This window comes from Pan paniscus, chromosome 2 (assembly GCF_029289425.2).
Source record: "Pan paniscus chromosome 2, NHGRI_mPanPan1-v2.0_pri, whole genome shotgun sequence".
Lineage (NCBI taxonomy): Eukaryota > Metazoa > Chordata > Mammalia > Primates > Hominidae > Pan > Pan paniscus.
In genome coordinates this window covers 25597296-25616335 of record NC_085926.1, presented here as the reverse complement: position 1 = coordinate 25616335, position 19040 = coordinate 25597296, and the positions used below count along the sequence as shown (strand labels likewise).

Below are 19040 nucleotides of genomic sequence, written 5' to 3'. Positions count from 1 at the left end.
AGCACATGACAAGATTTCCATGTTTTTTGAGGCTGCATAATACTCCATTGTATCTATATACGCATTTAAAAAATCCATTCATACATCAGTGAACATTTGGGTTGCCTCGCCTTTTGGCTATTATGAATAATACCGTGATGAACATGGGTGTGCAAATATCTCTTTGAGATTTTGCTTTGAATTCTTTTGGATATATACCCAAAAGTGGGATTGCTGGATCATATAGTAATTCTATTTTTAATTTTTTGAGGAACCTCCACACTATTTCCATAATGGCTGTAGCATTTTTCTAGCATTTTATATTCTCACCAACAGTGTAGAAATGTTCCAGTTTCTCCACATCCTTACCAACACTTATTTTCTGATGGCTGTCTTAATAGGTGTGAGGTGATATCTTATTGTGGTTTTGATTTGCATTTCTCTTATTAGTAATGTTGATTATCTTTTCATATGCTGTTGACCATTTGCATATCTTATTTGGAGAATTGTCTATTGAAATCCTTTATCCATTTGAATGGGGTTATTATTGTTGAGTTATAGAAGCTCCTTATCTATTTTGGATATTAACCATTTGATGGTTTACAGATATTTTCTCCATTCCATACGCTGCCTTTTCACTCTGTCAGTTGTTTTCTTTGGTGCACAGAAATTCTTAAGTTTGGTGTCCTGTTTGTCTATTTTTGCTTTTGTTGCCTGTGATTTTGGTGCCATATCCATGAAATCATTGCCAAATCCAATGTCTCAAAGGTTTTCCTGTATGTTTCCTTCTAGGAGTTTCAGAGTTTTAGGTGTTACTTTTAGGTCTTTAATCTATGTTAATTTTTGTATGTGGCATGAGAGTCCAACTTCATTCTTTTGCTTGTTATCCAGTTTTCCCAGCACCATTTGTTGAAGAGACTGTCCTTTCCCCACTGTGTAGTCTTGGCATTCTTGTGAAAAATCATTTGGCCTTTTATGTAAGGGTTTATTTCTGTGCTCTCTCTTCTGTCTGTATGCCAGTGCCACACTGTTTTAGATTTCTGTTGTTCTGTAGTAAAATCAGGTTTTGAAATCAGGAGGTGTGAGGCCTTTAGCTTTATTCTTCTGATTAAAGACTGATTTAGCTCTATGGGTCCTCTTGAGATTCCATATGAATTTTAGATTTTTTTTTGTATTTCTGCAAAAAATACCATTGGGATTTTGGTAGGAATGGCATTGAATCTGTAGATCACTTTGGATAGTTTGGACATTTTACCAATATTTTAAGCTTTTAAATCCATGAGAATGGAATGCCCTTCCATTTATTGGTATCTTTTTTTCATTTCTTTTAACAATGTTTTGTATTTTGACATTATTCTCACCTCCTTGGTTAAGTTTACTCTGTGGTAGTTTATCCTTTTTGATGCTATAGTAAATGGGATTGTTTTCATAATTTCCTTTTTTGATTGGTCATGGTTACTGCATGAAAACATAACCAATTTTTGTATCCTGCAACTTGCTGAAATCATTTATTAGTTGTAATAGTTTTTCTGTGGAATCTTTTGGGTTATCTACTATAAGATTATGCCATTTGTGAGCATAATTCTACTTCTTTTCCAATTTCTATGCCTTTTATTTCCTTTTCTTGTCTTAATTGCTCTGACTAGGACTTCTAATACTATCTTGAATATTGGTAATATTGGGCATCCTTGCCTTGTTCCTCCTGATCTTAGAGGAAAAGTTTTTAGTCTTTCACCAGTATATGTGCTGTTAGCTGTTGGCTTTGTGTGTATTGCTTTTATTATATTGAGGTGTTTTCTTTCTATTTCTAGTTTGTTATGTGTTTTTATCAGGAAAGTGTGTTGAATTTTGTCAAATGCTTTTTGCACATCAATTGAGATGATAATGTGTTTTTTGCCCTTCATTTTGTTAATATAGTGTAGTACAATGATTTGTTTTCATATTTGGAAACATCCTTGCATTTCAAGTATAAATCCCATTTGCTTATTGTGTGTAATCCTTTTAATGTGCTGTTGGGTCAGGCATGGTGGCTCCTGCCTGTAATCCCAGCACTTAGGGAGGCCAATGCAGGAGAATCACTTGTGGTCAGGAGTTTAAGACCATCCTGGACAATATGGTAAAACCTTGTCTCTAGAAGAAATTTTAAAATTAGCCAGGTGTGGAGGCACACAGTTGTAGTACTAGCAACTTGGGGCAGGGGTTGTGGGGTATTAAGGAGGAGGGTGGGTGTGCTGAGGTGGGAGGATCACTTGCGCCTGGGAGGTTGAGGCTGCAGTGAGCCATTGTCATGCCACTGCACTCCAGTGTGGGCAACAAAATGAGACCCTCTCTTAAAAAAAAAAAGTGCTATTGAATTGAGTTTGCCAGTATTTTTGGGGGGATTTTTTGCATCAGTCTTCATCACGGGTATTGTTCTGTAGTCCTGTTGTTCTGTCTTCTAGTTTTTGTATCAGAGAAATGCTGGCTTCATAGAATGATTCTGGAAGTGTTCCCTGCCCCTCATTTTTTGGTAAGAGTTTGAAGAGTTAATTCTTCTTTGATTATTGGGTAGAATTTTCAAGTGAAGCCATCTGGTACTGGGCTTTTCTTTGTTGGGAAGTTTTTGATTACTGTTTCATCTTCTTATTTGTTATAGGGCTGTTGAGATTTTTTATTCATGATTCAGTCTTGGTAGATTATATGTTTGGAATGTATTCATTTCTTCTAGATTATCTAATCTGTTGCCATATATGTGTTCATGTAAGTCTTTTATAATCTTTATTTCTGTGACATCAATTATAATGTCCCCTTTCGTTTCTAATTTTAGTTATTTGATTATCTCTTTTTTTTCTTATGTAATCTAGCTAACGATTTGTCAGTTTTGTTAATTTTTTCAAAAAACAAACTCTTGGTTTCATTGATTTTTTTTTTCCTCATTGTTTTTCTATTCTCTATTTTATTTATCTTTGTTTTAATCTTTATTTCCCTTCATTAATTTGGTTTAGTTTCTCTTTTCCTAGTTCTTTGAAAGGGTCTAAAGTTAGGTTGTTAATTCGAGATCTTTACTGATTGTTAATGTTAGGTGTAATACTGTTTTAGCCGCATTACATAAATATTGCTCTATTGTGTTTTTGTTTTCATTTGTCTCCTGATATTTTCTAAATTCGCTTGTGATTTCATCTCTCGCCCATTGGTTATATGAGAGTGAGTTGTTTAACTTCCACTTATTTGTGGATTTTACTGTTTTCCTTCTACTATTGATTTCTAGTTTAATTCCATTGTTGATGGAAAATATACCTTATATGATTATAGTCTTCTTAAGTTTGTTAAGACTTGTTTTGTCACGTAACATGTGGTCTATGTTGGAGAATGTTCCAAGTGCAATTGAAAAGAATGTGTATTCTCCTGTTGTTGATTGGAGTGTTCTGAGTATGTCTGTTAGGTCCAATTGGTCTATAGTGTTGTTCAACTTCTTTGTGTCTTTATTGATCTTCTGTGTGGTTGTTCTATCCATAACCGAAAGTGGGCTAGTGAAGTCTCCTACTATTATTGTGTTGGTCTCTCTCTCCCTTCACTTCTGTCAGTGTTTGCTCATAAATTTGGGAACTGTAATGTTAGATGCATATCTTACTGGTGAATTGACCCTTTTATCATATAATGTCCTACTCTGTCTCTTGTGACAGTTTTTGTCTTAAACCGTATGTTGTCTGATGTAAGTACGGCCACTCTCTTCAGATTCCAGTTTTCTGGAATATCTTTTTCCATCCTTTTATTTGTAGCCTTTGTGCATCTTTGGATCCGAAGCAGATGTCTTGTAAACAACCTATAGTTGGATCTTATTTTTTTATTCCATTGGCCAATCTATGTCTTTTATTTGGGCACTTAATCTTTTTTTTTTTTTTGAGACACAATCTCCCTCTGTTGTCCAGGCTGAAGTACAGTGGCACAATCTTGGCTCACTGCAACCTCTGCCTCAGGTTCAAGTGATTCTTCTGCCTCAGCCTCCCAAGTAGCTGGGATTACAGGTGCCTGCCACCATGCCTGGCTAATTTTTGTATTTTTAGTAGAGATGGCGTTTTACCATATTGGCCATGCTGGTCTCTTAACTCCTGACCTCAAGTGATCTGCCCACCTTGGTCTCCCAAAGTGCTGGAATTACAGATGTGAGCCACCGCTCCTGGCCCAATTTATATTTAAAGTAATTATTGACATGGACTCACTATTGCTATTTTGATTTTTTTTATATGTCTTATAGCTTTTTTGTCCATCTTTCCTCCCTTGCTGCCTTCTTTTGTGTTTTCATTGATTTTTTTTTTTTAGTGACATGTTTTGATTTTCTTCTAATTTCTCTTTGTGTATATTCTACAGATATTTTCCTTGACTTTACCTTGCCATTACATAACATATCTTCAGGTGATAAAAATAAATTTTAAATTAGTAACTTCAATTACATATGAAAACTCTTCCTTTTTTCACCTCTGCCCTCCCCTGCTTTGTTTTTGATGATACTTTACCTCTTTTTATATTGTGTATATTTTAACACAGATTTAGAATTATTTTTTATGCTTTAAAAAATTCTATACTATATTTAAGTGATCTGTATTACTGTATTATAATACTAGAAGATGCCATATTTGTCTATATACAAATAGTCTTCAAAAAGTTCATGGAAAATGTGTATTATGAGAAAACTATGCATGGATTTCAAAATTTTTTGGTATCAAAATAAACTTGTACTAACTTGTTATAACATGTCTGAACAAAATCTAGTTTGAGGTACTAAGAAGGATAAGACATCATTTGGAAAAGAGCCCCTGTCAGAGCAATATGAATTATGCTAAAATTGAAGCAAGACCAAACATCAAGTTTATGAAGAAGCTTAGGTGAAAGAATGGTGAAATCATTGATTTACAATATGTTTACAGGGCCAATGCCTCAAATAAATGAGCAGTTTACAAATGGATAACTTCTTTTAAGAAGAGATGAGATGATGTTAAAGATGAAGCCTGTAGCAGCAGACCATTACATCAATTTGTCAGGAAAAGATTAATCATGTTCATGCCCTTATTTAAGAGGACCAATGATTAATAGCAGAAACAATAGCTAACACCATAGATGTCTCAGTCGGTTCAGCTTCCACAATTCTATATGAAAAATTAAAGATTCACAGACTTTGCATTCAATGAGTGCCGAAACCATTGTGCCTAGATCAGCTGCAGACAAGAGCAAAGCTTTTAATGGAAATTTTAAACAAATGGGATCAAGATACTGACGCATTTCTTCAAAGAATTGTAGCAGGAAATGAAACAGGGCTTTACCAGCATAATCCTGAAGACAAAGCACAATCAAAGCAATGGCTACTAAGAGGTGGAAGTGGTCCAATCAAAGCGAAAGCAGACAGGTCAAGAGCAAAGGTCTTGGCAACAGTTTTTTAGGATGCTCAAGGCATTTTGCTTGTTGACTTTATGAAGGGCCAAAGAACGATAACATCTGCTTATTATAAGAGTGTTTTGAGAAAGTTAGGTAAAGTTTTAGCAGAAAAATCCCCAGGAAAGCTTCACCAGAGTCTTTCTCCATCATGACAGTACTCCTGCTCATTCCTTTCATCAAACAAGAGCAATTTTATGAGAGTTTTGATGATAAATAATTAGGCATCCATCTTATAATCCTGATTTTGCTCCTTCTGACTTTTTTTGTTTACTAATCTTAAATCTTTAAAAGGCACCTATTTTTTTCAGTTGATAATGTAAAAAGACTGCATTGGCATGGTTAAATTCCCAAGACCCTTGGTTCTTCAGAGTTGAGCTAAATGGCTGATATCATCACTTATAAAAGTGTCTTGACCTTTATGGAGCTTTTGTTGAGAAATAAAATTTATGTTTTTTATTTTTATCTTTTGATTCCATTTTTCCAAGAACTTTTTGGAGTCTCCTTGGACTTTACCAGGGAGTTATGTATTTTTGTGTTACTGTGTTGCTATTTTTTATCCTTTTGCTTTAAGACTCCCTTTATCATTTCTTGTTGGGCAAACCTAGTGGTGATGAACTGTCCCAGTGTTTGTTTATCTAAGAAAGTATTAATTTCTACTTCATTTTTGAAGGGCACTTTTGCTGGATACAATGTTCTTGGTTGGCAGTGTTTTTTTTTTTTTCTTTCAGTACTTCAGATATATTCTTCCAATCCCTTCTATCTTGCAAGGTTTCTGCTGAGAAATTGGCTAGTAATCTAACAGAAGCTCCTTTGTAATTGATGATTCACTTTTCTGTTGCTGCTTTTAAGATTCTCTTTTTGTCTATGACTTTTGACAGTATAATTATGATGTGTCTTGGTGTAGTTTTCTTTAGATTTATCCTTGGAGTTCTTTGAGCTTCTTTAATTTGTATATGCATTTATGTCCTCAGATTTGGAAAGTTTTCAGCTATTATTTCTTCAAATAGGCTCTTTCTCCATTTCTCCCTTTCTTCTCCTTTGAGGCTTACATAATGTATATGTTGTTCTGATAGATAGTGGCCCATAAGTTCTTTAAGCTCTTTTTATGTTTATTCATTCCTTTGCCTTTTTGCTCCTTTCCCTTGGCAATTTTGAAAGTCCTGTCTTCAAATTTGCTGATTTAAAAAAATTCTGCCTGCTCAAGTCTACTGTTACATCCCTCTAGTGTATTTTCAATTCATTTACTGTATGCTTCAGTTCCAGAAATAATGTTTGCTACTTCATCATAGTTTTTATCTTTGTTGATTTTTTCCTTTTGTTTATGCATTGTTACACCGAGTTTTTGTTTGTTCATCTGTACTCATTTATTTCATTAAGCATCCTTATGGCAGTTAATTTGAATTCTTTGTATGACAATATATTTCCATTTCTTTAGGCTCAATTTGTGGTGATTTATTTATTATTTTTTTGAGACAGGCTCTTGCTCTGTCACCCAGGCTGGAGTACAGTTGTGTGCTGATGGCTCACTGCAGCCTCAACCTTCTGGGCTCAGGCAATCCTCCCGTCTCAGCCTCCCAAGTAGCTGGGACTGCAAGTGTGCACTACCACACCTGGCTAATTTTTTTTTGTTTTGTTTTGCTAGAGATAAGATTTGGCCATGTTGCACAGACTGGTTTTGAGCTCTGGGCTCAAGGGATCTGCCTGCCTCAGCCTCCCAAAGTGCTGGGATTACAGGTGTGAGCCACTGCGCCTGGCTGCAATTTAGTTTTTTACATTGAATCGGCCGTATTTCCCTGTTTCTTTGTATTGTTATTTTCTGTTAGGGCTTTGGCATTTGAAGGCTTAGCTAACTCTCTGGTCTTTGCGGTCTGGTTTCATACTGGGAAGACTTTCTTCATCCAGTTAGTCTAGCTAGAGAATCCTGAGACCTCACAAATCTTTTATGGGGATGCATCCTCTTTGGGTTTGTAATTTCTTAATTGAAGAGGTTTGCCTCTGTCCATCTGTCTGCTCCCTCTGGTGTGTCTTTGCTTTACTTGTGGCCTCTTGTGCTGTAGTAAACTACAGTACTGGAGCTCCACCTTGTGTCTGTTTCTGATACTGCAGGGTCTGATGCTAAACCAAAGCACTTTGATTGCTTTTCTTTTCAATGGCCCTCAACCTGGCACCCTGTTCAATGTCAGTACTTAGATTCAGTCAAGAAGTTTCTAGGGTAGCACTGCCCTCAGCTGTTCCATTGGAGTTATATTCCTTTTCTGCTCCTCCCCAGGGAGAAGGTGGAAGTTGTTGTTGTCTTGTTTGTTTTTCTCAATCTTGCCTTGCTGGGGCAGATAGGAGGGAGGACATGAGCTTTGATGCTATTTTATGCTCACCTGGGGTGCTGGAACTTATCACAAAGGCAGTTGGATTGTTTGTTATTGTTGAATCCTTGTCTTCATGGGGAAAGAAAGGCCTGGGGTTTCTTGTTTTGCCATCTGGCTGACCACACTCAAATGTTACCTGTTTTTTTTAGACATTATCTTAGCAAGAATGGTAAGTCTTTGAACTTGATAGGAATTTGGTGGGTTCAAGCTTTCAAACTTTTTTTTGTAATATATCCATTTGGGAAGAGGTGCAGGGAGGAAGAGGTGGTGATTATAAGTAAGGAAGTATGGAAAAAGTTGTAAATTCTTGAAGAAAGCATGAGGTAAGGTTTTACTCCTGTTTTTTTTTTTATCCCTGTGTGCCCTTTAGTTCAGTTTAGTTCATACAAATTAGATAGACATGAGCCTCTGGTTGAGTCTAATCTTGAAAATATTTTCTTTGTGATGGGGTTGGTTTTAGAAGAGTAGCCTGGAATACGAAAGCTTTTATTTGTATGGTTATCATGTGTCTTCAACCTTTATGTCAATAATTGCAGACTTAGAATAGCAGTTCTAAGTTAATGGTAAAATGTTACCTACTTTCGATTCCATAGCATCTATCTTCTTTGAGTACTTTCTTAGAGTGTGATTTTAATGATTATTATCTTTCTTCTAACTATTTTGAGGCTTCATTAAAAAATAAATTATGATTTTATTGTTAGAATCGTTTCTATAAATTAACGTCACGGCGCCTGGCCCTTAAATGTAAATTTGTTTTTATCAATCAACTATTTCTTCATAAAAAGCAAAGAATATGATTAGAAATTTGAAGACTATCTGGTATTTTAAAAATAAAGTTCATCTTTCTGGCCAGCTAGTTCATCGTCTAACTTTTGCAGAAGTGGAATGTGAATGTGAAAACTTTGTGAAACAGAATTATTTTCTTTTATCCAAAGCTACTTTTAATTGTCTTTGAGCAGTGTTAATGGAAAAATTTATAAATGTAGGAATGTATAAGAATATAGTTTAAAATCTAGTAAAATGAGTTATTTTTAATACTTTTATTTTGAAATATTATTGAATCTTTAATTGTATATAAAACTTACTGCATTGTGAAATTATAATTAACGTTTGAGTTTCCTGAGGATATATTAAATTCTTATCTTCGTTTAGACTTTTCAGAGGTCATGTATTTTGATTTTTAAACATACTTAATGATACAGTTTTTAAAAATAAAAACTTTAAAGCAGAATTGAAATTGCATACTGCTTGTTTAAATGTACAAAATCTCTGTATCTCCTATTATCTGTATTCTGTTTCTTTAATTTCTACTAAAATTGAAGGCCTATGAAGATATTTTAATTCTCATTGTGTCTTTCCAGTTATTTTTTGATTCTGAAAAAATAGGCCATCACAATATCTTTTTACTGGGATGTCATATTTGTCAGCATTAAGGAATCCCAGAAGGAGAGAAGTATATTCTCTGCTGCTCTTAAGAAGACAAGGAAATTTGTAGACCTTGGAAATTTGATTTGACATCCTCATCTGCTGTAGGAATGTTTAGAATTAAGATCACCAACGTGTGCCTCCTTGAAACTGGTAGAGAAACTGGGATCAGTATTGGGACACCCAGAGCTGATATGTGAGGAATTATTGGCATGATCTACAAATGTGTGAAATTTGAGGATTTTATAAGCCATTTCAGTCATATCAGTGTTTATTAACTACATAGGTTAATATTTTGTGTAGGTCATTTTTGTTTATACTGTAGTCTTCAGTAGCTTAATGGTGGGAAGCTTACATCTGGAAGCTTTTGGGGCTCCTGCACCTAGCCAGGTTCAGTCATTCTGATTCTGTAACTTCACCAGAACTCAAATTTCTTGGGAGGTTTTGAGGACCACAAAAATTAACTTGAGTCCAGGTGTGGTGGCTCACACCTGTAATGCTAGCACTTTGGGAGGCCAAGGCAGGCTGATCACCGGAGGTCAGAAGTTCGAGACCAGCCTGGCCAACATGGTGAAACCTTGTCTCTACTAAAAATACAAAAAAAAAAAAAAATTACCTGGGCATAGTGGTGCGCACCTGTAGTCCCAGCTACTCAGGAGGCTGAGGCAGGAGAATCACTTGAAACTGGGAGGTGGAGGCTGCAGTGAGCCAAGATCACACCATTGCACTCTAGCCTGGGCGACAGAGCAAGACTCTGTCTTAAAAAGAAAACAAACAAACAAACTTGATATCTTATAGAATTGGGAAATGTTTGTATTTTTGGATTGCTGGAGACTGCTCTAGTGATTCTGGTGACTATACCCACGTTTTGGGCTCAGTCAAAACTACAGGTTCATGTTGTATAATAAGAGCCAGACGGTCAGTAAATAGACCTATGTTTTCTTTAGATTTAAAAAATCAGTCTGAAAGATAATTTTGCCATTAAAAAAGAAGACCCATGTCGTGTGTCCATACTCATTGTCTACCCCTTGGTAGGTTATTTAAATTTGATTTTTTGGTTAATTTTAGACTCTTTTTGATCAGAACAATGCTGCAAAAAAAGAAGAGTCAGAAACTGCCAACAAAAATGATTCTTCAAAGAAGTTGTCTGTTGAGAGAGTGTATCAGAAGAAGACACAACTTGAACACATTCTTCTTCGTCCTGATACATATATTGGGTCAGTGGAGCCATTGACGCAGGTAATTATTGCTAAAATTGATTGAAATTATGAGATGTGCATCTATATTTACTTTTTAATATGTTGATAAAATTATTGTAATTACTTGCTTTGGAAATTTGTAATTTCATCTGTCTATAGTCATAGTCAAAGTAGGGTGAAAGATCTGGAAGTAGAAATGTATTTACTTCTTTTTGGGGATTAAAAACCGTCAGAAGAGGCTGAGCGCAGTGGCTCACACCTGTAATCCCAGCACTTTGGGAGGCCGAGGCGGGTGGATCACAAGGTCAGGAGATCGAGACCATCCTGGCTAACATGGTGAAACTCTGTCTCTAATGAAAATACAAAAAAATACAAAAAAAATTTTTTTCTGGGTGTGGTGGCGGGCACCTGTAGTCCCAGCTACTCAGGAGCCTGAGATAGGAGAATGACAGTGAACCCGGGAGGCGGAGCTTGCAGTGAGCCGAGATCATGCCACTGCACTCCAGCCTGGGCGACAGGGCGAGACTCCGTCTCAAAACAAAAAACAAAAAACAAAATCAGAAAAATGAAGTATAGAGTAAAATGGTGCCATATGAACTTTTTATGTAAGTCTTCCCCACCTGCCATCTCCCATCACCCCCTGATGCCCCCCCACCCCGTGTCTTGCTCTGTCGCCCAGGCTGGAGTGTAGTAGCGTGATCTTGGCTCGGTGCAACCTCTGCCTCCTGGGTTCAAACGATTCTCCTGCCTCAGCCTTCCAAGTAGCTGGGATTACAGGCATGCGCCACCACGCCTGGCTAATTTTTGTGTTGTTAGTAGAGAGTGTTTTGCCATGTTGGCCAGGCTGGTCTTGAACTCCTGACCTTAGGTGATCCATCCACCTTGGCCCCCCAGAGTGCTAGGATTACAGGCGTGAGCCACTGCGCCCAGGCTTGTAAGTCTTTAAGTTCATATTGTCATTAATGTTAATGGTAGTACCTTGCAGAATTTGTACATATACACTGACTATTGTTTACTGCTTACTATGAACTTGGCTTACATATATTATCTCATTTGATCCTAACCATTTTGGGAAGTAGGTACTGTTATCTCTATAGATGAAGAAAGGGAAGCTTACATAAATTTAAGTAACTGGTTCATATCTCTCAACTAGTAAGAACTGGGATTCAAAGTAGATCTCTCTGACTCCAAAGTCTTGCTTTGTTCGTATTATTTTACTCTGCTCCCTGTATTATAAAAAAAAAAAAAGCATTAATTTTCCATTATTTATGAAAAGTAATGTTTTTATTTTTTCAACTGTTTAATACTGTTTCTAATAATTATTGATGTCTTACATTAAAACTGACTTTATAATAATACAAACTTGATACAAAATGAACAATTTCTCAATTTTGAGGTTAATTTAATATGAATAGTGAAGTTGACTATTACTGAAGTTGTATATGTTTTTCTACTTTGCAGATCTAAGTATTCATATAGTGTAAATGACAGGATGTGGATTATACTATGAAAAATTGGTATTAAGGATTTATTGAGTAAAATTTTTTTTGAATTTTTCAATGCAGTTCATGTGGGTGTATGATGAAGATGTAGGAATGAATTGCAGAGAGGTTACCTTTGTGCCAGGTTTATACAAGATCTTTGATGAAATTTTGGGTGAGTACTTGCTTAGGATTTAATGCGTGTTTCTATTAATATCATCATAGTGTCCTTTTATATATAAAGCCAGACTTAACCAGTATAAATTTGAAAGGTGTATCTCTGGCTTTTATCCTTCTGAATATAAATGATCTTCAGAAAATTTTTACCATGATCTGTAATGTTTTCATATCTCTGTTTCATCTTTGTTTCATTTTCTTCATCTATGAAATCAATGTGTTATATTTGTAATCCCATAGTTGGTCTGTATTCCTCTATGTGTAGTCATCTGGGATTTGCTAGCATCACAGTTACCTGGAGTCATCTTGAATATGGAGATGACAGGGACTGATTTTGCAGATTCATTGAGTTGGTGGGATATGTAAATATGTTTTTCACCAACAAATCAGATATTTCTGTTGGGCAGCCAAGTGTAATAACCATTGCTGTAAATGATCTCTGTCCTCTCCAAATCACATGATTAATTAAATTATGTGAATGCCTAGTTGACTGCTAGGGAATGCTTGTACTTTGGAAATATTTTAACCAAGGACACTCTAGAAATTCTCTTGCTCTCCCACCTCATCAGTGCAACTTGAGGTTTCTTAGTGCAGCTGTATGGGTCTCAGAACTTCTTCTGTTGGTATTTGGTGAAGAGATAAGAGATTAAAACTGTGTTGCATTTTATACCTTTACTCTTGCCTCCATATTATAATTTTACTGTTTTAAGTTTATTGCAAGTGTTTGTCAGGAGCATATTTCTTCTATGATTGTGTTCAAATTTCCTTGAAGCAGTGGTTAATGAATGCAAAAATATTTATATTGTCAGCTATAGTGCCTAGGATACAGAATTTTGATTTCTAAGGGTGTTAAAGGCTTTTTCTTTGTAACTGAAAATGAACTGGTTTCTATTCAATATGCCTATAAAGTCACTAGTTTATTGAAAGTGATCAATAGAATGCAATTGCTTGTTACCAAGAGAAAATATAATTAAACAAAAGTTTTTACTTTTAGACCTGGATTTGGGTGTTGTAAACTGCAGGTGTTTGTTCTTACTTAATATGTTTTGATTAATATGTATCACTAAAACATTTCCTCCTCTTTTTTTGTGGTGGAAAACATAACAGTAATTTGGTGTGATAATACAATTTAGGAATATTATTTGGAAAATAAGATTTTATATGAGAAGTTAATAGTAATTATTTTCATTAACTATTACCATATGTAGATGTTTATATTAAGCAGTGATGCACATACAGTTGTGTCCATGTATTTATTTATATAATTTTGTATATTACTCATTGAGGTGTTTAATTTTGTAGTTAATGCTGCTGACAATAAACAGAGGGATAAGAACATGACTTGTATTAAAGTTTCTATTGATCCGTAAGTATATTTAAAGTTTAATTTTTTATGCTAAGTTTTATTCAGATAGTCCCCAATTTATGAGTACTCCTCAAATAATGTATGTGGGTAGTACTCTTTTAAAGTTTCCCTGTTGTTTGAGACTTTGTTATTTTTGCCTCTTTTCTGTGTCATTTATTGTCTTTTCTTCCTAAGAACTTCCCTATCGGGGCTCTTGGAGACCATTTTTCTTTGATGCTGTGTATGCTATTTCAGCTGCTAGGGTAATCACCCTATCTTTTCTTACCCTTACTTTTGGGACTCAAGGCTAAGGGCTATTGTTAGTGTGATTCCAGTTATATTATACTTTTAAGTTTACTTTTCATGACTGGTGTTTGGAGTTTTCCATTATTTATGACATAATTTAATAGATTAGGTACTGTTGTTGTAACCAGTTGTTTAGCTAATTATATTACTGTGGTGATTTTTATTATTTTTTTGCATAGAATGAAGATGTATAAAAAATAGTAGCATTAAACCAGAAACATAGCTGTTAAATTTATCCTGTTTTTACCAGCATGCCTTTTGTAAAATATTACATTCATCTTTTGTAATTTCATTAGTAATTTAGCATGATTTTAAGATTTTTCTCTAGTAAACATAAAAATCTAATAATTCAGGTATAGTCTTACTAGTAATAATCTAATTTCAGTTAAGATTAGTAGTATAATAAAACTATAATTTATATTTGGTTATACCATGAAGTTAACTATATTTTATATGAAAATGTTACCATATAACTGTGCTGTCAAGATTATTTATTTTTCTTCTCCATTCTTTTTTTTAAAATTTGGATTATTTCTATAATGAATGCATTCTTGAGAAGTTATATAAGGCATACAAGACATAAGTTACAACTTATACAGAAGTTTAAGATGGTTTCAAGGAAATTTTGGCTGTTAAGATTCCTTTTCCTTATTTAGGCAATTGTCAGTTAAAAACCATATCTCCCTTCATTTATTATGTTTTAGGAGAGTAAGGAGTAATAGACACTGAATGTTTGATATCTTTGAATTTTTTTCAAAATTGAACAACTCTAATTAAAACTAAGAAAGAAAGGACCTTCCTTAAATACACTCTTGATGAACATAGTTGCAATTGTTTAGTTCTTTTATGTGGTTCTGGCCATATTAGTCCAAAGATTTTAGCCACATTAATGCAATAAGATTGAATTTAAGAAATAGTGTATAGCATGCCATCATAACAAAGTGATAAAGAAGTGAGCTAAGCCAGGTGCGGCAGCTCACGCCTGTATTCCTGGCACTTTGGGAGGCTGAGTCAGGCAGATCCCTTGAGCCCAGGAGCTCGAGACCAGTCTGGGCAACATGGTGAAAACCTGTCTCTACAAAAAACAAACAAACAAACAAAAACACCAAAATTATCTGGGCATGGTGGCGGCATGTGCTTGTAGTCCCAGCTACTCAGGAGGCTGAGGCGGGAGGATTGCTTGAGCCTGGGAGGTCAGGCTGCAGTGAGCCATGATTGTGCCACTGTACTCTAGCCTGGGTGACAGAGCGAGACCTCATCTCAAAAAAAAAAAAAAAAGACAACAAAGAAGTGAGCTATAAGACAACTCTGTAGACTGGATAAGGGCTCTTGGTTTATTTTACTTATCAGTTCATTACAGATTTTGTACAAAGAGTAATTCAACATAATTCTAGTAATTCTAGTGCCTTTATCACTTCATTTTATACTCTGTTTTTAATCAGCAAACATTTTTGTGTAGGCAGAAGAGGGAGGGAAAATTATAACTAAGTTTATTTGCTTCTTAATGTCAATGAGGTATCAATTTTTTTTCATATCCCACACCTCATTTTAACTGCTTCTGCTAGAAAATTATTTTATTTCAATATAAACAAAAATCCTTAGCTATTCCAAGAAGAAAAGGTGATGGTAGTATATTTTTTCACCCCTCCTTTCTTGTTTCTTCTGTTGTTTACAAATCATTGATGAAAAAATTGAGTCTTGATCTTGCCTTTAATTGAATTTCATATACTCCTAAAATTGGCAGTAGGCAAGCATTTTGTGAGAAGTTGCTGATTTGTATATTGTATTTCTGAGTTTTAACTATAACATTTTGTCTCTTGTGAATTTTGTTCCATAGTCATTTTTTACCACATATACTATAGAATTAGTATTATTTTGATTAAAATAAATGTTATTTCAGAGGTGCAATTTTTGCTTCAGTAAGATTTCTAATTTAAGAAGTCATTTTAAAGCTAAATTTAAATGAGAAAAAGAGCTGTTGCACTGTTGATCCAGTTGATCCAGTTTTCTCTGCTGTCCATTTTTGTATCCTTTGAGTTGCATTCTTTTTAACATTTTTGTATAGCAGGTTTTTATTTTTGTACATTTGTGCACATAAACTTCTTGTGTGGAGGAGAGGTTAAATTTTAATAGCTAATGGACAAAGTATATAGGATATATAGTACAACCTAGCTCTTATTCTTTCTTTTCCTCCATAGTATTCTGTGATGTAGGGATAAAATTTAAGGAAAAGGTCATGGTTGTAAAGCCTTGAGAACACATTAAATACAAGGGATGCCATGCAGAATTTGGACAGTTCTTCCAGAAGTTAGAGAACTTAGAGCAACTTCTTACAAGGGAGCTTAACACTTATTAAATAATACAACATAACAGTGTTGAAACAATTTATTTGTGGATGTCTATCTGATTAAAAACAAATGTGGAGGCTGGGCGCGGTGGCTCACGCCTGTAATCCCAGCACTTTGGGAGGCCAAGGCGGGTGGATTACGAGGTCAGGAGTTCGAGACCAGCCTGGCCAACATGGTGAAACCCCGTCTCTCCTAAAAATACAAAAATTAGCCAGTCGTGGTGGCGTGCTTCTGTAATCCCAGCTACTTGGGAGGCTGAGGCAGGAGAATTGCTGGAACCCAGGAGGCAGAGGTTGCAGTGAGCTGAGATCGTGTCATTGCACTCCAGCCTGGATGACAGAGCGAGACTCTATCTCAAACAAAAACAAAAACAAACGTGGAAAGCATATTAACCAGAGTTGAAAATATTCCTCTAGCTTAAGTGTTCTTTATTTAGAGTTGAAAATTTAAAACTATAGCTTTCAAAAAATATTGCATACTCATGCTAAATTATATATGTAGACATTTCTTTTTTTAACAAACGGAATCATAGTATATATACTATTTTATGTCTTTCCCTTTATTCAACATATAGACAGCCTTCCTTATGAACTTACATAGATCCACTTAATTTTTTTAAACTACTCGCAAGTATTTTATTATGTTGATGTGTCACAATTTATTTAACCTCTTGCCAACTGATAAGTATTGGATATTTAGATTTTCAATTTTTTTCAGCCTAATTATTTTTGAAACTTTATTTGTAAACTATTAAATGCAGTATTCTTATTCCTAATTTTTATTGAAGATTATCAGTGGAGCAAAGTTATAAAATTCTGAATAATTGTTTAGAGATTACAGAAATAAATACCAGATCTGAGAAATGATATAGATTGAAATTTTATAAGAGAGGTGAGTTTGATAGCCAGTTCCAATTTCATACTGATATGGACTTAGAGAATGTTAAGGATGCCAAACGTTGATTTTTTTTTTTGAAATTGTGATGAAGACAATTAACTTACAGAATGCCTATTTTAATTACAGTACCATGTGCTAAACATGATGAAACCTTTTTTAAAGGTTTTCTCATGAGTATGTTGCCTTTTTTGTCATCCTGAGATGTTTAAGATCTGTAATTTTCCATTCCTTGCCTTCATTTCCTTCATAATCCTTCTCTATTAGTTACGACTCAGGGAAAGAAATGTTTGTCCTCAGCGAGTATTTTCTTGAGAGATGAATCAGTGCCTTCCAATTGATAATGACTAGTATCTTATAACCATTAAGGTTTATTCTAGATTACTTTTTAATGAATTAATTTATCTTTACTATTTTAAGCTCTAAATTCTGCTTTTTTTTTTTTTTATACAGTGAATCTAACATTATAAGCATTTGGAATAATGGGAAAGGCATTCCAGTAGTAGAACACAAGGTAGAGAAAGTTTATGTTCCTGCTTTAATTTTTGGACAGCTTTTAACATCCAGTAACTATGATGATGATGAGAAAAAAGTTACAGGTAAAGTCTGAATGGAATTTTGGTTGAAAAATACTGTTTTCTTAATATAAAATGTATAATTACTAAGGAAATTGTGCAGTTTTGGTGTGAGAAAATCATTGTCAGAATTAATATTTATAAACTATCATGTATAAATATTGTCTTGGTAATAGTTTAACAGTGACATTTAAAAACCTTAAGTCTGATAGTACATTGACTTTATGTTAGAACTGCTGGAAGTTTAACTTGGCTGACAGTTTGAGTTTTGATTTAGATAGGACTGGTATGATGTCTATGTATATAAATTTGTTATTACATAAGCACTGTGTCTTTTGGTATTAAGTTACTTTTAAACTGTTTTCCTTGAGAAGGTCAGGATTGAAAATCTAGACTCTGTAAATAGAGTTGAAAGTGCTTTGACCAAAACCGTATATTTTCATACTTATTTATGTTGCCCAAATAGGTTGATAGGTTTTTTGTTTTGTTTTGTTTTGCTTTTTAAACCAACACTCTGGGAAATGATATAGATTAAAATTTTGTAATAGAGAAGCAAGTTTGAGAGAAAGTTCAGATTTCATACTCACAGAGATTTGCTGGGTCGTGAAAGATACAAAGCTTAATGCTTTTGAAATTGTAAAGACTGTGGTAAATGTACGAAATACCCATTTTAATTACACTACTATATATACTAAATCTTAATTGTATTTTTCTTTAAATGGAAGAAAATCTAAATATACTCTGGAATCTTCAATTGGTGATTGGTAATGCAGTTAGTGGAACAGTTTTGCAACAGCCTTGCCGTATGGTGGTAAATTAACGAAGTTCCTTTAAAATCATTTTTACTAAACCTTTTACATTTAATTTTTCTTACAGGTGGTCGTAATGGTTATGGTGCAAAACTTTGTAATATTTTCAGTACAAAGTTTACAGTAGAAACAGCTTGCAAAGAATACAAACACAGTTTTAAGCAGGTATGCTAGAAACACATCTATTTCTTTTTTTAAAATGACGTTTTATTATTTTGCCGAGATAGTAGAACCTTGGGTAAATTGCAGTGATGCCTGTATAACTTCATTTTTTTTTTTTTCCAAAGCATTATCCAAGTCAAATCATCAGAGTAAAGAGACATCAGAATGCCTGGGAGATTTAATATAAGCCTATTCCTCTATCATTCCTTTCAAACAAAGTGCTTTATTTAACAGACTTTATTTAACTTAGTTAAGTATTAGTGAAAATGTCCTGAACCTCGCAGACTCATGTACATGCAACCACTTAGTGTGTTTGAAAAATTCCTCAATGAATCATCAAATTTATATTTCAAAATTTTATTTTATTCTTGAAGGTCTATGAAAATGATTTGAAATTTTATATAAGCTAAAATAATTTTTATTTTAAATTTTCTTTATTGCTCTCCAGCAACCCCGTTGTTGAAGTAAGCTAAAATAATTTTGTCAGGAAAAGCATCATGCATGTTTATTTTTGTAAAAGTCTATATAGTCACGTTGAAGAATTTGAGAGATTTTGTTGGCAGTTTAT

The 19040-nt window shown here is 34.4% G+C and overlaps 1 protein-coding gene across 2 annotated transcripts in view; it reads left to right on the top strand.

Moving 5' to 3' along the window:
- Window positions 1–19040, top strand: part of TOP2B (DNA topoisomerase II beta) — a 66798-nt gene that overhangs the window by 9056 nt on the left and 38702 nt on the right. Inside the window, exons 2-6 of one of the 2 annotated variants that reach the window (XM_034955987.3) lie at window positions 10260–10415; window positions 11941–12031; window positions 13336–13399; window positions 17380–17525; window positions 18378–18475. In XM_034955987.3, the coding sequence (XP_034811878.1) occupies window positions 10260–10415; window positions 11941–12031; window positions 13336–13399; window positions 17380–17525; window positions 18378–18475 (555 nt within the window). Of the gene's footprint in view, window positions 1–10244; window positions 10416–11940; window positions 12032–13335; window positions 13400–17379; window positions 17526–18377; window positions 18476–19040 lie in introns of both variants that reach the window. The other variant, XM_034955986.3, reaches the window with a different exon arrangement.